The following is a 25081-nucleotide window of genomic DNA, read 5'->3' as shown; positions in this document are numbered from 1 at the left end:
ATCGTACAGTTTTAAAATATTCAACTATTTGTTTGTATACTTGTTCGTGTTATACCCATAGATTTAAATTTTAATCAGTTTGATTGATAATGACTGTCCGGGCATGATTTAAGATGTGGACTGCCTCATTTCAGGCTGTATGGTATGATTTTTTTCCTTTTTTATAAAAAAATGCTAGGGCCGTTTTCCCTTTTCAAAGACCCAAATCAAATCATTTTTTCTTTTAAAATTACTTGAATTGGTTCTCCTTCTGAGGTTCGAGTCTCCTCACAAGCCTGTTTTGCTCTTTCTGCAACCACCGCCAAGTGTTCTCATCTTCTTTTCCGCCTCTTCCACCATAGCATCCTTCTACGTCCATTTTTCTTCCTCTTTCCTCCTTCCTTCTTCTCCCTTCCTCACCCCTAGTAATGTCATTTTAGTTTATATTATTGCGAGTAAAGTCATTTTAGTTAAAGCATAGTAAGAAATATAAAATACAACATTAGAGAGCTTTAATGACTACATAATAATTATATCATAAATGCATAAGAACTTCTTCTTGATAAAATTACACATTCAATATCAAGGGCTTGGATTGCAAACTTGACTTCATCACCCTTTCTAGAGCCAATATAAAGTCTTTGATTTCAATAAGCAAGCCTAAACAAAACTTTGGATCAGTTGGCATAACTAGAATCTTGATTACAAGCACTCTAGAAATGCTACTGTAAGTTCAAACTAGACAGCATAAGACCTGACGAAGAAAATTCATTCTACATATTGCAATTGTGGTTACCCAAGAAATGAAGAGAATAAAACCATTAATAGTTTACTCCCTAATTTCATCAGAAGAAACACACTCAATTGGGAAAAACCTAAGGGTTTATAGATCATTAAATTTTGGTTATACTATTCCACAACAATTTTGGAAAGGAGAATAGAACGACCCATATTATAGGAGTGTCATTTGGTCAATAAGTTACTCCCTAATTTCACCCGAACAAACACACTCAATTAGAAAAAATCTAAGATTAAGGAGAGTTTATAGATCATTAAATTTTGATTGTAGTATTCCATAGAAATTTTGAAAAGGAGAAAGCAAAGAGCCCATATTATAGGAGTGTCATCTGGTCACTAATCCTTCTCAAGAATATGACAAATAACAACCACCAAGAGAGAACTCCAAGATCACAAAAAAGGTAGCTTTGCATTTAATATTTCTATTTTAAGGCCACAAAAAAATTTGAAAATTACATTTGCTTTCATAATTTTTGACTTTCTGAGATTTTCTGATTTTTTTTTTATTTCTCTAACCCAATTCCCTAGCTTCAAGCGACATTAACGTAACCAAAGAACCCGCTAACACCAAAGCTTATTCAGCCAAATAGAAAGCAACTACGATTGTGACTATTTGGATTTAAATCACAACCATTGAAAAAATCAACATTATACAACCCCAATAAATATAACCAATAATACAACATCTCAATGGATGGCAATAGCTATCCATGATGTCTTCACCTATTAGTGTTGTTGACAACACTGGATGACTTTTATGAATCTTGAAGGAGACATATATAAAGAGATGCACAAATTACTAAGTATGACATGTCATGTAGGACTAGATAAGTGGCATCAATCAAATATTTCCTATGTAAGATTAAAGAATGGAGTTCATGTCAGAAAGATGCCTCAGAAAGATATATTTTCTGAATTTCATCATTCAATGACACAGCCAAAGCAATAATATACTCCTAGATTTTATACCTCTAGAAGTGCACACTTAGAGCAACTATAGAACTATTCGCTGCATCATGATCAATGGGGGAAATAGAAACATACTTTTGGCAAGTGTAACAGCATGAGCTAATTGTGCAAATTCTTCAAGTGATTCATCAACAACAAATGATGATGTTGATAATTCAGTGCCTTTACATTCAACTCCAACAAGGTAGGCTTCCTCTTGACAAATCTATATTCTTAATATGATAATTTTTTATTTTTAAAATGATGAAAAAATAAGCTAGATATCAGTTTGTAATATATTTTTCCAGAAAAGTGCAAATTGAAAAAGACACAAATAAAAGAGAAAAAACAAAGGCTAAAGGAATTGAAATGTGTCTAAAAATATTATTCATGAATAATCTGTGATAAAAGAATATCTAGGATGCAATTCAAGAGTGAGATAATGTCTCTTTTGTCTTTCTTAACAGAAAGACTAATAAAAGTCATAATTCTTGTATAGTAATTGTCAATAATTGGCAAGCAAAGTTACAGAATGTTAAGGGGCAAGCCAGAAGAGCAAGCAAAAAACTAATGACTTTTCAATAATCAAATTTGAGAAACCACTAGAGATATTCTCTAGTAAAGGTAATATAATAGCATCAACAAAAAAAGATACTCAAACCTGATTCTCAAATTCTATAAGTGAAGCATCTTTGCTTTCGGTCTCTTTGTCCCTGAATGAACAAATAAAGAATGTGCCTTGATCATAAAATAAAAGAAAGATAAACCTCAACATATGAGTAAAGCATCACAAATGGCAGTCTATAAGAAAGTTGCTGCAGGTGAAATTATCTGCATACCATGAACCATGAAGTAATTTGCTAACTTAATCATCATGGTGATTATAATCAAAAGATATTAGGCAAATCTATTATACAAAACTGAAAACAAATGAGGCCTGCACTGATATGATTACTAAGTTGACATAAAGAAGTACATCACGTTGCATATCAACTCATGAATAACACAAAATTTGATATAAAAGAAAAACTGAATCTGGTTAGCATCAAATAAAACTATGTAGCAAAATTCCTATTCAATAAAGCTAGACAAGAATGGACATGATAGATAGGAAGAGCTGTAGAGTTTACTAATGAATCATGATAGAAAGATATATTTTCTGAATTTCAACATTCAATGACAGCCAAAGCAATAATATACTCCTAGATTCTAAACCTCTAGAAATGCACACTTAGAGCAACCATAGAACCATTCGCTGCATCATGTTCAATGAGGGAAATAGAAACATACTTTCGATAAGTGTAATAGCATGAGCTAATTGTGCAAATTCTTCAAGTGATTCATCAACAGCAAATGTATTATATATTCAGTGCCTTTACATTCAACTCCAACAAGGTAGGCTTCCTCTAGACAAACCTATATTCTTAATATGAAAATTCTTTAGTTTTAAAATGATGATAAAATGATCTAAATATCAGTTTGCAATATATTTTGCCAGAAAAGTGCAATGTGAAAAACACACAATTAAAAGAGAAAAACCAAAGGCTAAAGAAATTGAAATGTTTCTAAAAATATTATTCATGAATGATCTGTGATAAAAGAATATCTATAATTTAATTCAAGAGTGAGATAATGTCTCTTTTTTCTTTCTTAACAGAAAGACTAACAGAAGTCACAATTCCTGTATAGTAATTGTCAATAATTCACAAGCAAGGTTACAGAATGTTAAGAGGCATGCTAGAAGAGCAAGTAAAAAACTAGACTTTTCAATAATCAAATTTGAGAAACCACTAAAGATATTCTCTAATGAAGGGCTAATATAATAGCTTCAACAAAAAAAGATACTCAAACCTGATTCTCAAATTCTAATAAGTGAAGCATCAATGCTCCAGGTCTCTTTGTCCCTGAATGAACAAATAAAGAATGTGCCTTGATCATAAAATAAAAGAAAGATAAACCTCAACATATGACTAAAGCATCACAAATGGCAGTCTATAAGAAAGTTGTTGCAGGTGAAATTATCTGTGATGTTAGGAAAATCTAAAGCATCACAAATCTAAAATAGTTAACAAATGCTTGATTTATGATACTTAATCATCACGGTAATTGTAATCAAAAGATGTTAGGCAAATCTACTGTACAAAACTGAAAACAAATGGGGCCTGCACTGATATGCTTACCAAGTTGACAAAAAGAAGTACACATCATGTTGCATATCAACTCATGAACAACACAAAATTTGATATGAAAGAAAAACTGAATCTGGTTAGCATTAAGTAAACTATGTAGCAAAATTCCTAATCAATAAAGCTTGACAAGGATGGACATGACAGATAGGAAGAACCGTGGAGTTTTCTAATGCTCCAATTTGAGCTCAATCAAATAGGAAATACTGGACTTGATGCCACTTTTGATTTCAGATTTGAGATTAGCTTTGTTAGGTTGAAAATCTTCAAGCCAAACTAACTAGAATGGTCAAAGCCACACAACTGGGCCAAAATAAGCATGTCAATTAAATGACTCAAAGAAACAATCACTTAAATGTTTCAACTGGAATTATCATGTCAATTTAAACCTTTTACATATGTGATATTAGGAATTAAAATCAATAATCACAACAGCTGCTGATAGCTTATTCTCCTTAAATAAACAGGTAAGGTGGAATGAAGAAATACCAATTCAGAGGTCAGTTTTATACTCACAAGTAGCAGATTAAAACTACAGCACGTGGATGATGAAACTCGTGATAGATGACTGCAACAGCATAATTCAAAATACTGAAACAGTAGCCATGTCATTAGTTGGCGAGCATTTGTATGAAACTTAGCAAGCTTCTCTAACAATCTCATGAAGATTGCTACTAGTCTGCTACAATGCAACAGCTAATCAGCAAGAAAAATCCTGCAGACCGAAATAATCACAAATTAAAACGTTCAGACTCAATGAAGATCTTTTTATTACTATAATCTAGAAGGACCAGAACGACATTATCACTATAATCTAGCATTTGTTAACTGTTGGTATCGTAAGCTAATTTTCACAATTTAGAACTTGCATAATATCCTATTTGACTCCATTTATCAAGCCCTATCTTAAGACCAGCAGAAGACAGTCTATTAATGGAAAGCCATGAGCCTCTGTTCTTATCACAGAAAAAAAATGTAATAAACAGAATCATAATACCTCATCTTTATCAAACTCATAAAATTATTTGTTTGATATCTCTTTACTATTAAATATTCAATTTGGTTTGCAGTTCTTATAAGTATGATAACTACATTCTACAGAAATTATAATACATCCTTTTAAAATTGAAATATTTTAAGCTTGGATTTCACTCTTCAACTTATATTTTACTTGGAGGTTGTTCACTATATAGTAACATATTGAAATCATTTAAGATTACAAATTATACACTTTATAACCAGTTTTTTCAACGGCAAGAAAAGTCTGAAATTCAGGAGGCTACATTACAATCATAAGAAACCTCAACTCAGCAGAAACAAAAAAAATATATAAACAACTACCTCATTGGTCTAATTATGCATAATTAGCATAAACAAACAAAGAATAAGATCAACATGAAGATTATCAAATTTAAAGAAGGAAAAAAAAACCATTTATCTAAAAAGGCAGAACTATAATAGTAGAATGTAACATGGTTAAAAATATTAAAACTAGGACACATAAAATATAGCAACAATGATGTAGGGGTTATAGATTACATGTACCATCAATATGGCAAAGGTTATAACAATATATGTGCAAAGCTGAAAGAAAAATTGGATACAAAAATCAGACTTGTAGCTGTATCCACATAGGCTCATTTTAAATAGATCTAAAATGCTGTAAAAATTAAAGCATGGTTCTAAATTTTTCATCTTAGGCACTTGCACTCATATCTAAATATCACAAATCTATAATGCTTGTATGAAAATATGTTGCCTCTTTGATGCCACAAACTTCTCTATGCAATGCTACCAGCAATGGATTTTCTTCTCAAGCACTAAAGAAGTCTTCTGTATTATTCTCATAATATTTTCCAACCATCAGCATTTTCATCTAGTGCTTGAGAAGTCAACATGAAGATTCTCAAATTTAAAGAAGGAAGAATTAACAAATCACCTAAAAACATACAACAAGAATGTAACATTGATAAAAATATTAAAACTAGAACACATAAAATATAGAAACAATAATGTAGTGCTTATAGATTGTATGTGTCATCAATATGGTAAAGGTTATACCAAGATATATGCAAAGCTGAAAGAAAAATTGGATACAAAATCAAACTTGCAGCCGCAACCACATTGGTTCGTTATATAATAAACCTATTAAAATGCTGTAAAAATTAAAGCATGGTTATAATTTCTTACTTAACTTAGGCTCTTGCACTCGTATATGAAGATCTTAAATGTATGATGCTTGTATGAAAATATGTTACCTCTTTGATGCCACAAACTTCTCTATGCAATGCTATCAACAATGGATCTTCTTGTCAAGCACTAAAAATGTTTTTCGTATTACTCTCGTAATCTTTTCCAACCATCAGCAGTTTCATCTTATGACACTAAATTGGGCAAAGGGCATAGTGTTTGCTTTAGGTTTTGGTGGTTTGGGAGTCTCAAAGACATTCCAGAACTTGAGTGTCTCATCTTCTGCAGCAGAAGCTACTACACCACCCAATGGGCTCCCAGCCAAGTAAAGAACACGAGATGAATGACCAAAAAGCTCAGCTTTTCTCGTCATGGATGTGTAATTCCATAGGGTGAGTTGATTGTTTGGAAACCCATGGGAGGTCAGCAATTCAGATTTGTTCTTGTCCCACAACAACGCACAAACTTCAGAGCCGGTATCAATTGAGTTCAAGCAAACACCATTAGCAGCATTCCAAAACTTAATGCAATGATCATTGCGTCCTCCACCAGAAGCCAGCAGATTGCTCCTGGTAGGGCACCAATCAAGGGCCCTCACAGTGGAAGTGTGGTTGTTGATCTTGTGAAGCAATTGATGTTGGCACGGATGGTGATTTGCAACAGCCATGCGGGCGTCCCATATGTGCACAAGTTTGTCCTTCCCTCCGCTTGCCAGATATCGCCCAAACAACTCGGACCATTTAAGACTACAAACTTCAAGTCGATGCCCTTTATAGTCACAGATGGCCCGGTCATCTTTTCTAATGTCATAATCAACAACACTACCATCGGATTTCCCAGTCGTCAAGATTGCATTACTTCTCCAGGCAAGTGAACAAACAAAGGAGTGGCTGTCACCTTGGATCCCAACCAACAGACGTCCTGTTGCTGCATCAACCAGATCTAAATCTGAATTGCCAAATGCGACAGCGAGAACTTTGCCGTCTGGGGACCAGCTGATGCTAGTGACAGGGCTGTTGTTTTCTAAGGCTCGTGAAAACTTCATACCAGACTTATTCGCAGCATTCCATATGTACACTGTGTCATTGAGGCCAATCGCCAACACATTATTGCTTCCCCAGTCGAGGAGATTCAACCTATCATCATCTATGATGTCATAAGCAGCCAAAACCCTATCTGGATCTTTTGGGATTCGTCTCTGTTGCTTCTTGTGCGGTCGATTGTCCTCGTCAAATTGGCACACCTTGTCGGCCGGTGATTCGGGTGCACTCTTGAATGCGAAAATGCGAGATCTGTTCTTCAAAATACATTGAACAAGAAGTTTTTGGTACGCTGCACTCGATGGGGATTCTATCGAACCATCACGCTGAGGTCTGGAAGGCATGGTTAGAGCACAGCGCGCGAAGTCCATGTCCATCGCCGATCGGACCGGGATGAAGCGGTCGTACTCCACACGCCTGGAACGAGAAGAAGCCATCTTGCCAATCGAAACCAGAACGAGAAACGCCGAGGTGACGAGAGACAATCAAGAAAACCAGAAAGATCGAACTTCCCAAAAGAAACTTGAAAACCCAGACGATCGATAACCAAGAATTGATCAAAAAGAACCCCGAGAACAACAAAATTTCTGACTTTTGGTCACGGAAATTGTCAAGTATATCAACCAAAACGAAACCAAATCATCAAAATTCAACAATATCTTGAACCCTAAAAAATTTCGACAGCGAAGCGAAACGAAACCTCAAGCAAAGGAAAAGGAATGAGATCACCACAACAAGAATCTAAATTCTCCCCTAAATCGGAGGAGAGGACGCTCACTCCCAGCCGACGATCGGTCGAAGCTTTATCCTTTCGTCGGAGAGCAGCTCCGACCTTCGCAGAAAGACGAGATCGCCAAGAGAGCAAAAGGAGAGCCGAGAGCAGAGCGCGCGAGAGCCGAGAGAGGTTATGAGGTTCGCAAAAGGGTGGTCTCGGCTTATATAGACGCCACCGACCCAGCCTTGTGTTATATCGTGAAATCGTGCCGTTATATTCAACCGACCAATGTGTACTGACGTTGAAACGTCCCGTTATGTTTAACTAATAAGGTAACGGCATTGAAATCGCACCGTTATATACACATTAATCACCGTCAAATTTATGTTGCGTTACAATTTCCTGAGGAATTCTGTCGTCGAAGAGGTAGCAACAATTGCTTGTAATTGAGCGTTTCACTTCAACGACAAAATATGTTAGAGAACAAACTCAAGACGGAAGTAGAGATGAAAGCAGATCATATGTTGATCTAATCAAAGAACTAGTGGATTCTGGAGTTTGATTCTACTGTCTTCAAGAGTCAGATAAAGGCCTAAGACGTGATTTTTTCTTATTTATCTCTAAAAACTCATCATCTTCGTAGCTGATGAGATTATCATTTTTAAGAAATATTTTAAACTGATAAAATTCCTACTAATACAATGAGACATGGTATTTTTTTTACTTGTCTATGTAAAGAAAATCCTAATTTTGTAGTTGTTGATATTATCATTTTTAAGTAATACTTACAAACCAATAAAATTATCATTAGTATTATATCTAACAAATAAGATTCTAACATTAATGTTAAACTTAGTAATTTTTTTGGACATAAGAAAAATTTTGATTCCAACACATTATACATCTAACGGTATCATGAGCTTGTGTCATCTTAAGATACTATACAAAATCAAAACTCAATATCACAATATCATTTACCTTGCTCCGATAAAAATAACTTCCATTGATATATTTCAAAAATAATTATTATAAAAAAAGATAAATACCATCAAATATTGTGTGATCAATATAATAATAGAATAAGTATGCTCTTGTCCTTGACTTTTATTACATAGTTTAGATGGTTTAATTGTGGAGTTTATCCAAACCAAATATGCCTCACATGGTATCTCCTCCTTCCTCTACTACTTTCTCTCCTATATTGATATCACTAGTCTTTTCGCCTTCTATTTCCATCATGCTCTTATATCATTCTCCTCATCATTAATAGCTTCTTAATTTTTGGATATATTCATTTCTTCTTGTACACTATTTTGTTATTCTCTCTGTCTTTAGCCACACTTAGTCTCTCCCTTTCTTTTAGTACTATCTCTCATCGCCCTATATGCCTTCTATACTCACCCATGTTGCTTTATCTAAAAAATATGCTAGATTAAACTTAGAAAATCCTAAAATTAGCAAACTTTGAAAAAATATTGATTCACCTTTGAAATGTTGTATCTCATATTTGGGTAAAGTCTATAGTATAATGGACTTCATTTTTATTGATACATTAAAAAATGAACATGGTTATATTAAGAAGGGTGATTGCTTGGGAAAATACCTACCTTGTATGTTTGTCCTGATTAGTCACCCCCCATCTCTTAAAATATTATCACCCATCTTTCTCGCTATTATGTTGGATCGGTGGAAGACATCCCATTGATTAGTCTGACCTCATTAATTACTATTAGAATGGCTATCAAATAGACTTCTCTTCATTAAAATTAAATCCAATTAACTCTTCTTTCTCTCATCTCTTGGTTCTCCTAACTTCCTCCACTCTCTCAAATATCCATTCTGTAGACAAATTATTTGTTCACCTCAGTCATAAATTGAACCCCTTTGTCAGCTTTTCTACTTCCTCTCCAACGTTGGCTATCTTGCTTTGTATCAAAACTTTAACCCTTATTCCTATGCTACAGTTTCTATGGAACCCGCTCCAATCTTGTTTACTCTCAATTGAGAAAACCCGACAAGCATTTCTCCTATCTTGAGTGGCTCTACCTATAGAGTATTTTAGTTTGAGTTTTTTTATTTTTTCTTGGGTTTTTCCTCTCCGATGATAGCCTAAACCCTCAAACAAATAACATTTTAACCTGTCTTATCTCTTCCAAACCATTAAACTCTAGTAATGCCTAACATCCCCTTCATCTCCTTTAATGTCAATGTATAATAGCATGAAATTATATCGTTATATTCAACTGACCAATATGTAATAGCATTCAAATCACACCGTTATATACACCTAATTACCGTCAAATTTCTATTATGTTATAATTTCCTTCGGATTTATCTCTAAAAAATCTTATAATTTTAAAGAAATATTTTAAACTGATAACAGTCTTACTAATATAACGGGACACAATTTTTTTTATCCATGGAAAGAAAATATTAATTTTGTAGCTGTGTTGATATTATTATTTTAAGTAACATTTATAAACGGATAATATTCTTATTAGTACGGCATGTTATGATCATCAACTCACAATATGATCATTTAAATTCGATAGATATTTTATTGTTAATGTTAAACTTAATAATTCAACGATCTTAATTCTAATGAATTACGAATTTAATTGATTTTGTATCAAACATGAGCTTGTGTCATCAAATTTTTGTTACATCGATAGACGTGATCAAAACCTAATGTCTCATGTATGTGTCAATTAGTTTTTATCGCTCCATGTTGACCTAATTTACTTTGCCTATTGAATATTTATCCCTTAGTTTATTTATATCGAGTGAGGATAAGAAAAAGTAAATATCATCAAATACTGTGTGGGCAAATATGATGATAAGCCAGGTTTATTATTTAGTTTAGAGGATTTAATTATGAAACTAATCAAACCAGTTCATCTAACTAGTTTACTAACACCATAATCCTTTCCTTCTTTCTTCTCCTCGTTACTAGTTCCCTCTCAATTTTTTGTCACTCTCATCTCTCCTTTACTATTGTCGCTCTTTCCACATGAGCTCATTTCATGTTATACTCATTCTCCCTCTCCTTCATTGTTAATTTTTTCCTTTGTTTGACCGCTACTTCTTGCCGCCTATGCCTTCCGTCATGCTCGCCCTTGTCACTTTACCTTAAAAAATATGCTAGATTGATATTTTTACAAAAATTTAAATTAAAAAATATTTATTCATTATTGAAATATTATTTCTCATATTTGGTAAAAGTCTAATATATAATGTACACTATTTTTGTTATTACACAAATAAACGAACTAATAAATGAACATGGTTACATTTATTTTTAGAATCAATATGAAACAATCTAAAATTAGACTTAGAAAATCCCTAAAATTAACAAAAATTAGAAATATATATTGATTCATTATGTAGATACTAGTGTCCATATTTGGTGAAAGTCTGAGATGAAATGAATATTATTCTAGCAGTTACACTAATGAATTTACGTAGCTAAACTGGTTTGTAAAATCAACATATAAACATGTCAAATTGGTTTTAAAAATTATAAAATAATTAGAACTATTAAATTCTATTAATTCATTATTGAGTTGTCCATTTTTGGTGAAAGCTTGAGGTCCAATGGATAAGTATTCCAACGTTAAAAATGATAGAAGAACACTTATTCAAAGAATCAACATTAAAACATGTCATTCTAGCCTTAAAAGGTCCCTAAAATTAAAAATGATAGAAAAAAAATGATAGATACACTATTAAGATATTGTTGCCAATCTGTTATGAAAATTTGAGATGCAATAGACAAGTATTCTAGAATTACATTAAAATCAGTGTGGTTATACTTGTTTATAGAATGAACTTGAAAATGTACTAGAAAACTTAGGAAATCCATAAAATTTATTGAAATGTTGTTACCCATCTATGACGAGAGTTTGAGGTGCAATGGACACCTATTCTGAATAAGTGTAACAACGAATATTCTGAATAGGTGTCTATTGCATCACAAACTTTCAGCACAAGTGTAACAACGTTTCTATTTTTTTGGTACTTTATGGACTTTTAAAATTCTATTTGGGAAGCTTTAGTTAATTCTATAAACAAGAATAATCACACTCATTTATCAATGCAAAATATGGAAGGCAACTGAAGGTGAAGGAGGCGATGGCTGAGGAGAGGGGGAGGTGAGATTGTGAGATTAACTGAGAAAAAAAAAAAAAAAAAAAAGGAGGTTGTAGATGAACAGATAGTAATCGTGGAGGAGAGGAATACTATGAAAGATAAGGAGTGTGATTACAGTTGAGGAGAGTGAGAGGTAGGCATGACTAAAGGTAGGGGTAATTAGATATGGAAAATATTATCGCATGCAGTTAGTTATGTTTAGAATTTTGATCTTTACACTTTAAAAAATTATATTGATATTTCTATATTTATAAAAGTAAAGCTTTTAACACTACTTCTCCTACCATATGTATTGTTACGTATAAAAATGATAATTTCGATCCTCACTATCAGTAAATAACCACCGACCTTACATGAAGCCAAAAGCATTGGATAAGACAGTGAAATAAGAGAAATGAGACAGCACATGAAATGATGATCACCACTGACAACATGGTTTGGTAGGCCATCCGAGAGAATAGCGAAAGTCGAAAGAGATAATAGTAAAGCAGAAGAAATGGGATAGTGCAAGAGATGAGGATTGCCTCCAACGTCATCATTAGGTAGATTGTCTAAGAGAATAACGAAGTCAAAGGGGAGGACAAGGCCGAAAGAATTTAATATCAAAATATGTTTTTAAACCACTATAATAGAAATACAAGAAAACTAATATGGAAACGAAAATTACATACCTCCAACCATTATTGTCAAGAATTTCAACAATGGTTTATCTTTGTATTTTCGTACTTCTCGACTTAAAACTCTCGCTTTAAATGGTGTAGGAAATCCTTTAGACTTAAGAGAGAGATAGAGCCCAAGAACCAAAACTATCATTTATATAGACGTTCTCCCATCAAGAATATTTATTATCACCAACTTCGTAACGTTCAAGAATTAATTTAAATTTGTAACGTTTGAAATATAATGAAGAATTTTAATAATAATAAATAAAATATTTAATAATAACAGTTATATTTATAATAAATAAAAAAATTAAAATATTTAAATAATAATAAATGAAGAAATTAATGATAATGAATGTTGAACTTAATGAGAGCGATTACATTCTCCTACTTGGTCCACATGTTTAGTTTACTAATTTGAATTAATCTTTATTAAATAATTTTTTTAATAAATAAATATATGAATCATATCGATAAGTCCTTTAAGAGCGAGTATTATCATCCATGTATCATGATGTATTTAGTTTCTTAAGAATTAATCTTAGTATGGTAATTTTGCTTAATGAATAAACCTTATATTTATTTTTAGTGTAATACAAATATATTTTCTCAAACTAATGTACACATGAATGAGAAAATATCATAATATATATAAGAGTTTCAATATAATTACAAAATGGAACCAAGTCCTATTTTCTCTACATGATTCTTGAATTTCAGAGATGGCATGCCTTTAGTCAAACGATCAGCGATCATCAATTCAGTGTTAATATACTCAATGACCACTTTCTTTCCTTTTACACATTCTCTTATGGCTAAATACTTAAGGTCGATGTGTTTACTTTGACTTTGACTTTTATTATTTTTATCCATAAAGACAGTAGTTGAATTATCATACAAAATTCTTAATGGCCTAGAAATAGAATCCATAAGTTTAAGTCCAAAAATAAAACTCTTAAGCCATACACCATGTGAAGTAGCCTCAAAGTAGGAGACAAACTCAACTTTTATGGTAGAAGTAGCAGTTAAGGTTTGCTTGATGTTTCTCCAAGAAATAGTTCCACCAGCTATCATAAAAATATATCATGATATTGATTTACGAGAATCAACACAATCGATGAAGTCTGAATCTAAGTAACCAATCACATACAGGCCCGACAATAAACGAGAAATATAATGGAGGCTTGCATACCCCAATAATAATAATCATAATTATACACATCACACCGTCCATGATCAACCGTCCACACATCATACATCACATATATAAATTATCATCATCATATAGGACTACTAGATAATAATAAAAATAATAATCAACTAAACCTTTTAATTAATTAGTATTTTATAAAATTAGGGACATATAGGGAATTTCTTAATTCTTAGGGGTATTTTCATAATTTAGACAAAAGACAAAAATTAAAATTTCTCAAATTCCGAGAGGCAAAACTGTCTTTTGCCCAAAAAACCCTAATGCCCTCAACCTCCCCTGTTGTTGTTGCTGCCGCCGCCTCCGCCACCCTGCCGGCGACGAGCTGTACGGCGGAGGGCGGAGTCGCTACCCTCGCCTGCAGGCGGCACGCCCGCTGGCGGCGCTGCCCCTGCAGTTGGGCACCCCCGCGGGCGCCGCTGCCTCTACGGGCGGATGCCCCTATGGGCGTCGTCCCCTCCGCGGGCGGTTCTGCCCGTGGGGCAGCACCCGCAGGTGGTGTTGCCTCGCCAGGCGACCGCCCCTGCTGGGTTTTTGCCCGTGGGAGCAGCGGCCACAGGCGCCGCTGCCCTGCGGCGCATAACCACGCGAGAGTAGCGGCTGCTGCTGCAGGCTGCTTGCTTGCACGCAGATGGCAGCGAGGGCAGCAACAGTTGCTGCCCTTTTCCGCTTTTGCGTCAACGATTTTGACGTCAAAAGCTTCTCCAAAACACAACACATGCAGTTTAGAACTAATCTATCGCACGAACAACCTGACTCTGATACCACTATTAGGAAAATCTTTGGGGGCGACATCCCATGCGCAGCGGAAGAATAAGAAAACAAAATCCCCGATTCCCAAAGAGATGTTCATGGTCGTGCGAAGATTGGTGCGCAAAATCCGCAAAACTGAAAAACTACGTATAGAATAGATTGTGTTACCTAGAGAGATCGTATATCCCTATTTCCTTGCAGATCCTTAGGAGAGGATGAAGGAGGTCAAGCATCCTCCTCTCTAGCGGTGATCCACACAATAGGGCTGTGACGACGCTCCTTAAAAACTCCAGGCCTGCTCTAAGGTGGAGAGAGGAAGGAGAATAGGAGAGGCAAGCAAAGGCTCTAACCTATGAGGCTCTGAATCCCTCCTATTTATAGAGGTCCCCTATCAAACCCTAATGGATCCTTGCCTAGTGGGTATTGGATCTGCATCCAATAACCCAAGTCTTTTAGATTAGTGGATCTCTATCCAATAATCTCTCATGGGCTCTTATTGGATCTCGTCCATGGGATCCAATAATTCAGGGGGCTTATTGGATATCCAATAAGATAAGGGCTCCGTTGGATATCTCATATCCGAACCTCTATTCATCGCAATGCCTACCATATGTGTGTGACCCTCTAGGCCCAATATCGAGCTGGCCGTGAGTCATACTTGTCAGAATTCCTTCTAACTCAGTGAATTATTATCTTTGTAATAATTCACTTGACTCATCGACTACGAATGTACTAGGCCACTACGCCGTAGTCCCCAAACGATACAGGGGAATCCAATCCATTGGACCTATCTGTCCTCAGTTACCATGTACCTATAGTCCCTCATCCATTTAATATTCCAAAGACCGTATATTGAGCATGGTACTGTCAGACCCATACGATTTCTACTCGAGTCTCGCTCTAATCGGATTCTCCTAGAGAACTCTTTCTCTCTCAACCCGAATGACCTTGGCTAGGGATTTGTCTGAGCAAGAACACATGGGATATTCCTCTCATAACGTCGAGAGTGGATGATCCTCTATCGACACTCAATAGCCCTCGTAAGGTCGACTACCACTCCCAATGACTAGTTGTACTAGATCTGGGACAACCAAACCTATACGTCTGGTATCAAAGAGTGGAGCACTCATACAGGACATCTTCGGTGTCTCAAGTCTAAGGACCAAATATACCACTAGGACTACGAAATCGCTGTCTGATAATAAGGCATCATCAACCATCCAGCATTCCGTAAGCGGATCAATCAATGAACTCATTCTCCAATGAGCACCTGTACTGTATCCCTAGTGTCCCTACACGAGCAGCTATGAGACCAGCTACATCCATCATATGGACGGGTATACAGCACACTTGTCTGTCCGGTTATCACGATGTCCCTCTCGAGTAACCTATGACCAAGATTATTTAGGATATGTGTTTAAAGGTGAATCGATCTCATTTTCGTGATCTCATCATGATCCGATTCTCATTGCACAAATCCAAGGACATCACAATATATATATATATATATATATATATATATATATATATATATATATATATATATATATATATATATATATATATATATATATATATATATATGCAATAGTTATAAAGTGATATATATGTCAAATTATAATAAGCAAAAAGATTTTGTATCAAGTCACATGTGCCATCACTCACGTGATTGGCTTGTTGGGCACCTATGACTAGCAATCTCCCACTTGACCTAAAGCCAATCACCTATGTGTCTGATCCCCATCAGACCCCTGTGACACTCAAAGACAATATGAGATAACGGCTTTGTCAGTGGATCTGCAATGCTATCTTCGGATGAAACTCTTTCCACTACTACATCTCCTCAGGTTACGATCTCTCTGATAAGGTGGAACCTCCTCAGAACATGCTTAGATTTCTGATGAGACCTAGGTTCCTTCGCTTGAGTAATCGCCTCGTTGTTATCGCAATATAAGGAGATCGGCTCCTCGCTACCTACACGACTCCCAAATCTGTGATGAACTTCTTCAACCAGACTCCCTCCTTTGCTGCATCTGATGCAGTAATGTACTCCACCTATGTGGTTGAGTCAGCAGTAGTATCTTGCTTGGAACTCTTCCAGCACACCGCTCCTCTATTCAAGGTGTACACATACCCTAAATTCGACTTGCTATCATTGACATCAGACTGAAAACTTGAGTCTATGTAGCCTTCAACCTTAAGGCTACTACCTTCATATCTTTGGCAAGCTCCTAGACTTCTCGTTTGGTTCCGATAGAACTTCTGATGAACGTCCGAACTTCCGACGAACTCTCGAACTCCCAACGAAATCGCGTTCTTGACTCTGGGACTTTATTTTGCTTTATGCCTTGCTATCGTAGTTAATCCTGCACATATAAAAACGTACTTCGATTTAGACAATTATTACTAAGCATGAATTATGTCGTCCGACATGTTATTGGTCCATCGATGCTTTATTCGATTCATTAGCGCATCGTCCTCTCTTGCGGCCTATTGCCCAATCGGCCAGTTGACCTCCACAACTCCAATATCCTTGGTGTAATATCCGCTCTTCTTGGTCCAATGCCCGAATCCATGGCCTAAAGCCTTCTGTTGATACGTCGACCGATCCTTCGGCTCGACATCCAATCTTTTGACATGTTTTTCTCTAGCCCAACATGATTCTCTCTGCTTTAATTGTCTCTCCCTGATCGAAGCATCCTACGTCACTCAAAACACAGATTAAATCGTAAACACTTATCAATTGGTTTCATCATCAAAATATGAGATTCAACAAATCGGTCTCATTATCGTGATCTCATCACGATCCGATTCTCATTGCATAGATCCAAGGACATCACAATATATATATATATATATATATATATATATATATATATATATATATATATATATATATATATATATATATATATATATATATATATATATATATATATATATATATATATATATATATATATGTAACAAGCAATATAAAGTGATAAATACCAAAATATAATAAGAAAAAAAACTGTGTGTCAAATCACATGTGTCATCACTCATGTGATTGACTTGTAGGGCACCTATGACTAGCAAAGAGTATACAATAATTTAAAGTAATAATGTGAAGCTCAACTAAAGTAAGGAATTTAGTTGAAATTAATTTTCAAAGTGATGAAACAAAAATAGGTAAAATCAATCAAAGCTCGATTTTGACAGAATTTGAGAGGCACATTGCATGAATTATTTGGATAACCATTTAAGCTCCAATTTTGGTCTTTCAAAAGATATATCAATCTTGTTTTTGATAAATCAAATTTTGTATGAATAAAAGTTTCCAACAAGTAGCTATAAATAATTTAATAACCAAAGGTCTGAGAACATTATCTTTGTTTTGCAGAATTCATAGAGTTGATTAGAATAGATGATTCAATAGGAATTTATACTCCAAATCATACAAATCTAATATGTACATAAATATTTATGAGTATTATTTTTTATAAATCATATTTTGTATAAATCATAGTTTTTAACAAAGAGTTATAAGCAAGAGAGTACTAAAAGATCAAAAACAATAGTCTCTATTTTATAGATTTTATAGGGTTAGTTGAAATAACAGTTTGGTAGGTAAATAGACTCCAAATTTATAAATCTTGGTAGTAAAAAAAAGAGCTATAAGTTTTTTTCAAATAAATTTGGTTTTTCTAAAATTAAAAATCTATGTAGAAAGTTATGGCTAGAACAATGCAGAAAGGTCAAAGCTCGAAAATTTTCAGATTCACTATTTTATACCCAAATGATAAAAATATCATGTATGAAGTCAAAATCGTCCAAAATTTTTAGAATTAAGAGGAAATCAAAGATATAAATTCTGTAAGAAGAGGTTAGAACACTTGCCTTAGAAAATTTTGAGTCTCAAATGTATGAAATTGATATAAAACCTCAAACTAAAGCAAAGCTTCTTCTTCCTCTACTTCAATTCATCTTCCCTTCTCTTCTCAATCCTATGTTGGATGCAGCAAATTTTTATCCTTTAGTTTCTCCTCTAATACATTAGATTTGGCTAATATAAGGATTACAAGGTGACAAGTATGCATGAAAGAGGCTTATTTGTCATCCATAGAACAAACATAGCTGGCACAACCTTAGGTTAGTTAGTGATACATGTCCATCTCTTTTTTACTTAATATGAACCTTTCACAAATCACATCAAATTTTTAATATTTACATTTAGGCCCTAATATTACAAATAAACCCTTATAAAATTTTTAAAAATGAGATATGTGCTTCTATATGTGCTTTAGATAAGAATGAAATATATGCAATAACACATGTGATGTTTGAGCTTCTGTTTTGTATTTGTTCTTTGATATATTCCGAAATATTTCTTATTCTTTTGAAAAATTTTATACATCATTGATATGCTCCGAAATATTTCATATGTCATTTATATGTTCTGAAATATTTCATATTCCATTTATATGCTCCGAAATACTTCTTATGCTATTGATATACTCTGAAATACTTCCTATGCCATTGATATATTTTGAATATGCCCTTGATATGCTCTGAAATATTTCATATACTATTGATATACACCAAAACATTTTATACACCATTGATATGCTCTGAAATATTTTATATATCATTGATATACTTCGAAACATTTCATATGCCCTTGATATGCTCTGAAATATTTCATATACCATTAGTATACTCCGAGAGTGTAACATCCCTCATTTTTAAAAATTTTATAAGGGCTTATTTATAATGTTAGGACATAAATATAAATATCAAAAATTTGATATGATTTGTGAAAGATTCATATGAAGTTAAAAAAATTGGTCGACATGTGTCACTAGCTAACCTAAGATTGGTGTCATCTATGTTTGTTCTATAGATGACACATAAGCCTCTTTCATGCATGCTTACCACATTGCAATCATTATATTAGCCAAATCTAATACATTAGAGGAGAAACTAAAGGAGGGAAACCTGGTGCATCCAATGTAGGATTAAGAAGAGAAGGGAAGAGGAATTGAAGTAGAGGAAGAAGAAGCTTTGCTTTGGCTTTAGGTTTTGCATTAATTCCACACATTTTGGACTCAAATTTTTCCCTCCATCACGCCTCCCAAATTTTCACGTTTAGGAAGCATGAACCTATCATTATTATAATTCAACAACAATTCATCACAGGATCCAAACACATATTTGAGGATATTGATAAAACATTCAAATCATTCGCATATATAATTCCACAATTCATAAAATCTATGCAGTTTAAAATCATATACCATAACACTCAATAAATTATAAAATCTAAACCTAACTCACCAAGACAATAACCACCTCATAAATCCACAAGTGTGGTATTCTATATAATCACAAAAACTAATATTTATCACATGTTCATATCATTACACAAATTAAACTTAATACTACAAAATCCTAAACATGAAAGATCCTTTAAACATTTACAAAACTCATAAGCTCATATTTACCATCAACATTTCATTAGACACTAAGTATATTTATACAATAAAAACATATCATCCACTAAAGGTTTATCCCAAAATCTTCTAACTTTTCACAGCCTCAACCCAATTTAAATATTTTAGTAAGCGACAAGCTATCCTGAAAAATTTATATAGCAATAGAGCGAGCATATAGAGCTCAGCAATCGACTAACATATCCATAACGAAAGAGGATAGTTTCAAATAAATAAGGTACCAAATAAAAGGCAGGAATATAAGAGTTCATAGGTAGCCACTCAACGAACGCAGAATTATAATGTTATTTCATTCGAAGCATATTTTGTTCATAATAAGAGAGTAAAGATTGCTAGTCGTAGGTGCCCAACAAGCCAATCACGTGCGTGATGGCACGTGTGACTTGACACAGAATCTTTTTGCTTATTATATTATGGTATTTATCACTTTATATTAACTATTGCATATATGCATGTATATATTGTGATGTTCTTGGATCTGTGAAATGGGAATTGGATCGTGATAAGATTACGATAATGAGATCGATTCACCTTTAAATACAGATCCTAAATAATCTCGGTCATAGGTTACTCGAGAGGGACATCGTGATAACCGGACAGACTGGTATGTTGTATACCCGTCCATATGATAGATGCAGCTGGTCTCATAGCTGCTCATGTAGAGACACTAGGGATACAGTACAGGTGCTCATTGGAGAATGAGTTCACTGATTGATCCGCTTACGGAATGCTAGATGGTTGATGATACCTTATTGTCATACAACAATTCCGTAGTCCTAGTGGTGTATTTGGTCCTTAGACTTGAGACACCAAGGATGTCCTGTATGAGTGCTCCACTCTTTGATACCAAACTTATAGGTTTGGATATCCCAGATCTAATACAACTGGTCATTGGGAGTGGTAGTCGACCTTACGAGGGCTATTGAGTGTTGATAGAGGATCATCTACTCTCGACATCATGAGAAGAATATCCCATGTGTTCTTGCTCAGACAAATCCCTGACCAGGGTCATTCGGATTGAGAGAGAAAGAGTTCTCTGGGAGAATCCGATTAGAGAGAGACTCGAGAAGAAACCGTATGGGTCTAACAGCATCATACCCGATATACGGTCTCTGGGATATTAGATGGATGAGGGACTATAGATATATGGTAACTGAGGACAGATATGTCCAATGAATTGGATTCCCCTGTATTGTTTGGGGATTATGATATAGTGGCCTAGTACATCCGTAGTCGATGAGTCAAGTGAATTATTATAGAGATAATAATTCACTAAGTTTGAAGGAGTTCTGACAGGTATAACTCATGGCCAGCTCGATATTGGGCCTAGAGGGTCACATGCATATGGTAGGCATCGCGATGAGTAGAGGTTCGGATATGAGATATCCGCCGAAGCCCCTATCTTATTGGATACCCAATAAGCCCCTGAATTATTGGATCCCATGGACGAGATCCAATAAGAGCATTTGAGAGATTATTGGATAGAGATCCACTAATCTAAAAGGCTTGGGTAATTGGATGCAGATCCAATACCCACTTGGGGAGGATCCATTAGGGTTTGATAAGGGACCTCTATAAATAGGAGGGATTCAGTGGTTCATAGGCTAGAGCATTTGCTTGCCTCTCCTATTCTCCTTCCCTCTCCACCTCGGAGTAGGCCTAGAGTTTTGAGGAGTATCATCGTAGCCCTACTATGTATATCACCACTAGAGAGGAGGACGCTTGACCTCATTCACCCTCTCCTAGAGATCTGTAAGAAAATAGGGATATATGATCTCCCTAGGCAACACAATATATTCTGTACGTAGTTTGTTTCATGAATTTTTACACACCAATCTTCGCACGACGACGAACATCTTTTTGGGAAATTGGAGATTTTATTTTTCTTGTTCTTTCACTGTGCATGTGATGTCGCCCCCAAGATTTCCCAACAAAGACTAATTAGAGCTTATCAATGAAGTAAGGAGTGTTTCGGAGCATATCAAGGGTATATGAAATGTTTCGGAACATATCAATAGCATATGAAGCATTTTGGAGTATATCAATGGCATATGAAATGTTTCAGAGCATATCAATGGCATATGAAATATTTTGGAGCATATCAATGACGGATAAAATATTTCGGAGCATATCAATGGTGGATAAAATGTTTTGGAACATATTAATAGCGTATGAAATGTTTTGCAATATATCAATGACATATGAAGTATTTTAGAGTATATTAATGATATATAAAATGTTTCGGAGCATATCAATGACTTATGAAATATTTTGGAGCATATCAATAGCGGATGAAACATTTCGGAGCATATCAATAACGGATGAAACATTTCAGAACATATCAATGACATATGAAATGTTTCAGAATATATCAATGGCATATGAAGCAAAGGAGTATATCAATAGCATATGAAATGTTTCGGAGCATATCAAAGATATATAAAATGTTTCGGAGCATATCATTAGCGGATAAAATATTTCGGAGCATATCAGTAACAGATGAAACATTTTAGAGCATATCAATAGTGTATGAAATGTTTCGAAACATATCAATAACATATGAAATATTTCGTAGCATCTCAATAACAAATACAAAATAAAAGCTCAAATGTCACATTTGACATTGCATACATTTCATTCTTATCCAAAGCACACATAGAAATATATAATTAAAGCTCTAGATATCATATCAAACATACAAATGGTGAAGTGGTATCATAACATAATATGGTCCATCTGTTTCTGAATGGCCACCAAACTTAATCTAGAGCATCCTCGGCCCTAAGCACATACCCTTTACCATTTCTAGCAAAGGTTCAAATAATTCCTTTACCATTTTTAGAAAAAAATTATATTATCCCATAAATACCAAAGTATAAAAGGGTATTATGAACAATAAAATTAGGATATATCGGAAACACAAGCATAACAACGGAATGCATGTGCTTATACAAAACAATATGATACAAACATGAACTTTACATAATAGATTCACGTATACAAATAATTGTAGGACAAGAATAAACAAGAATTCAAAGCAATAATGTAAAGCTCAACTAAAGTAAGGATTTTAGCTGAAATTAATTTCTAAAGTGATGAAACAAGAATTGGCAAAATCAATCAAAGTTCGATTCTAACAAGAGGAACATTACATGAATTATTTGGATAACCAATTATGCTCTAATTTGCACAAAATTGGATCTTTCGAAAGATATATCAAATTAATTTTTAATAAATTAAATTTTGTATGAATAAGAGTTTTCAACAAGGAGTTATAAATAATTTAGTAACTAAAGGTTAGAGAATATTATCTCTATTTTGTAGAATTCATAGAGTTGATTAGAACATATAATTCAATAGGAATTATGCTCCAAATCATATAAATCTGATATGCACAAAAAAATATTTATGAGTCTAGTTTTTGATAAATTATGTTTTGCATAAATTAGCGTTTTCAACAAAGAGTTATAAGCAAGAGAGTACTGAAAGGTCAAAATTGATAGTCTTTGTTTTACAAATTTCATATGGTGAGTTAAAATAATAGTTTGAGTAGGCAAGTAAACTCCAAATTTATTAGTCTTTGTAGTAAAAGAAAATGATGTGAGTTTATTTTCAGATAAATTTAGTTTTCTAAAATCAAGAATCGAAGCATAAAGTTATGGTTAGAATAAGGCAAAAATGTCAAAGCTTGAAAAATTCTAGATTCACTATTTTATACCCAAACGATAGAAATATAATGTTTGAAACCAAAATCTTACAAAATTTTTAGAATTAAGATGAAATCAGAGATCAAAATTCTATAGGAAGGGGTTAGAATGTTTGCCTTAGAAAAATTTAAGTCTCAAATATGTGGAATTGATGTAAAACCTCAAGCCAAAGCAAAGTTTCTTCTTCCTCTACTTCAATTCTTGTTCCCTTCTCTTCTCAATCCTATGTTATTTGCAGTAGGTTTCCCTCCTTTAGTTTCTCCTCTAATGCATTAGATTTGACTAATATAAGGATTGAAAGGTGGCAAGCATACATAAAAGAGGCTTATGTGTCATCCATAGAATAAACATAAGTGGCACCAACCTTAGGTTAGCTAGTGACACATGTCCACCATTTTTTTTTTAACTTAATATGAATATTTCATAAATTATATCAAATTGCTAATATTTACATTTAGGTCCCAACATTACAAATAAGCCCTTATAAAATTTTCAAAATAAGAGATGTGCTTTAGATAAGAATGAAATATATGCAACGACACATGTGACGTTTGAGCTTCTATTTCATATTTGTTCTTTGATATATTTTGAAATATTTCTTATGCTTCTGAAACATTTTATACATCATTGATCTGATCCAAAATATTTCATATGTCATTGATATGTTCTGAAATATTTCATATTCCATTAGTATGTTCCGAAATGCTTCTTTTGCTATTGATATACTCCGAAATTCTTCTTATGCTATTGATATATTCTGAATATGCCATTGATATACTCCAAAATGTTTCGTATGCTATTGATATACTCCGAAACTTTTGATACACCATTGATATGATATGAAATATCTTATATATCACTAATATACTTCGAAACATTTCATATTCCCTTAATATGCTTTGAAATATTTCATATGTCATTAATATGTTTCGAGAGTGCAACATCCCTTATTGTTGAAAATTTTATAAGGGCTTATTTGTATTGTTGGGACCTAAATATAAATATTAAAAATTTGATATGATTTGTAAAAGATTCATATTAAGTTAAAAATAAAATGGTGGACATGCTTCACTAGCTAACATAAGGTTGGTATCACCTATGTTTGTTCTATGGATGACACATAAGCCTCTTTTATGCATGCTTGCCACTTTGCAATCCTTATATTTGTCAAATCTAATGTATTAGATGAGAAACTAAAGGAGGGAAACTTATTGCATCCAACGTAGGATTGGGAAGAGAAGTGAAGAAAAAT

General features: G+C 33.9%; 1 protein-coding gene across 3 annotated transcripts; it reads right to left on the bottom strand.

Annotated features, from left to right (window-relative positions):
• Positions 1–2271: 2271 nt before the first annotated feature.
• Positions 2272–8035, bottom strand: LOC135598974 (cell division cycle 20.2, cofactor of APC complex-like). 3 transcript variants are annotated; one of them, XM_065093552.1, is made up of 5 exons: positions 7874–8033; positions 6170–7558; positions 4428–4626; positions 3577–3629; positions 2272–2438 (listed from the first exon to the last, which is right to left on the bottom strand). In XM_065093552.1, the coding sequence occupies exon 2, from the start codon at positions 7516–7518 to the stop codon at positions 6283–6285; it is 1236 nt and encodes a 411-aa protein (XP_064949624.1). In that variant the 5' UTR covers positions 7519–7558; positions 7874–8033; the 3' UTR covers positions 2272–2438; positions 3577–3629; positions 4428–4626; positions 6170–6282. The 3 variants fall into 3 exon arrangements, with proteins under 3 accessions (XP_064949624.1, XP_064949623.1, XP_064949622.1); XM_065093551.1 differs by having other exon boundaries at positions 2275–2438; positions 7920–8035; XM_065093550.1 differs by having other exon boundaries at positions 2280–2438; positions 6170–8033.
• Positions 8036–25081: the final 17046 nt, after the last annotated feature.

The sequence above is a fragment of the Musa acuminata genome, chromosome BXJ2-1, assembly GCF_036884655.1.
Source record: "Musa acuminata AAA Group cultivar baxijiao chromosome BXJ2-1, Cavendish_Baxijiao_AAA, whole genome shotgun sequence".
Lineage (NCBI taxonomy): Eukaryota > Viridiplantae > Streptophyta > Magnoliopsida > Zingiberales > Musaceae > Musa > Musa acuminata.
Note: the sequence above shows the minus strand (reverse complement) of the source record. Positions and strands in the feature narration are given on the sequence as shown.

What these genes read in the sequence shown, in the direction of transcription:
- LOC135598974 (XM_065093550.1), bottom strand. Translation starts at nt 7,578, where the DNA reads ATGGCTTCTTCTCGTTCCAGGCGTGTGGAGTACGACCGCTTCATCCCG.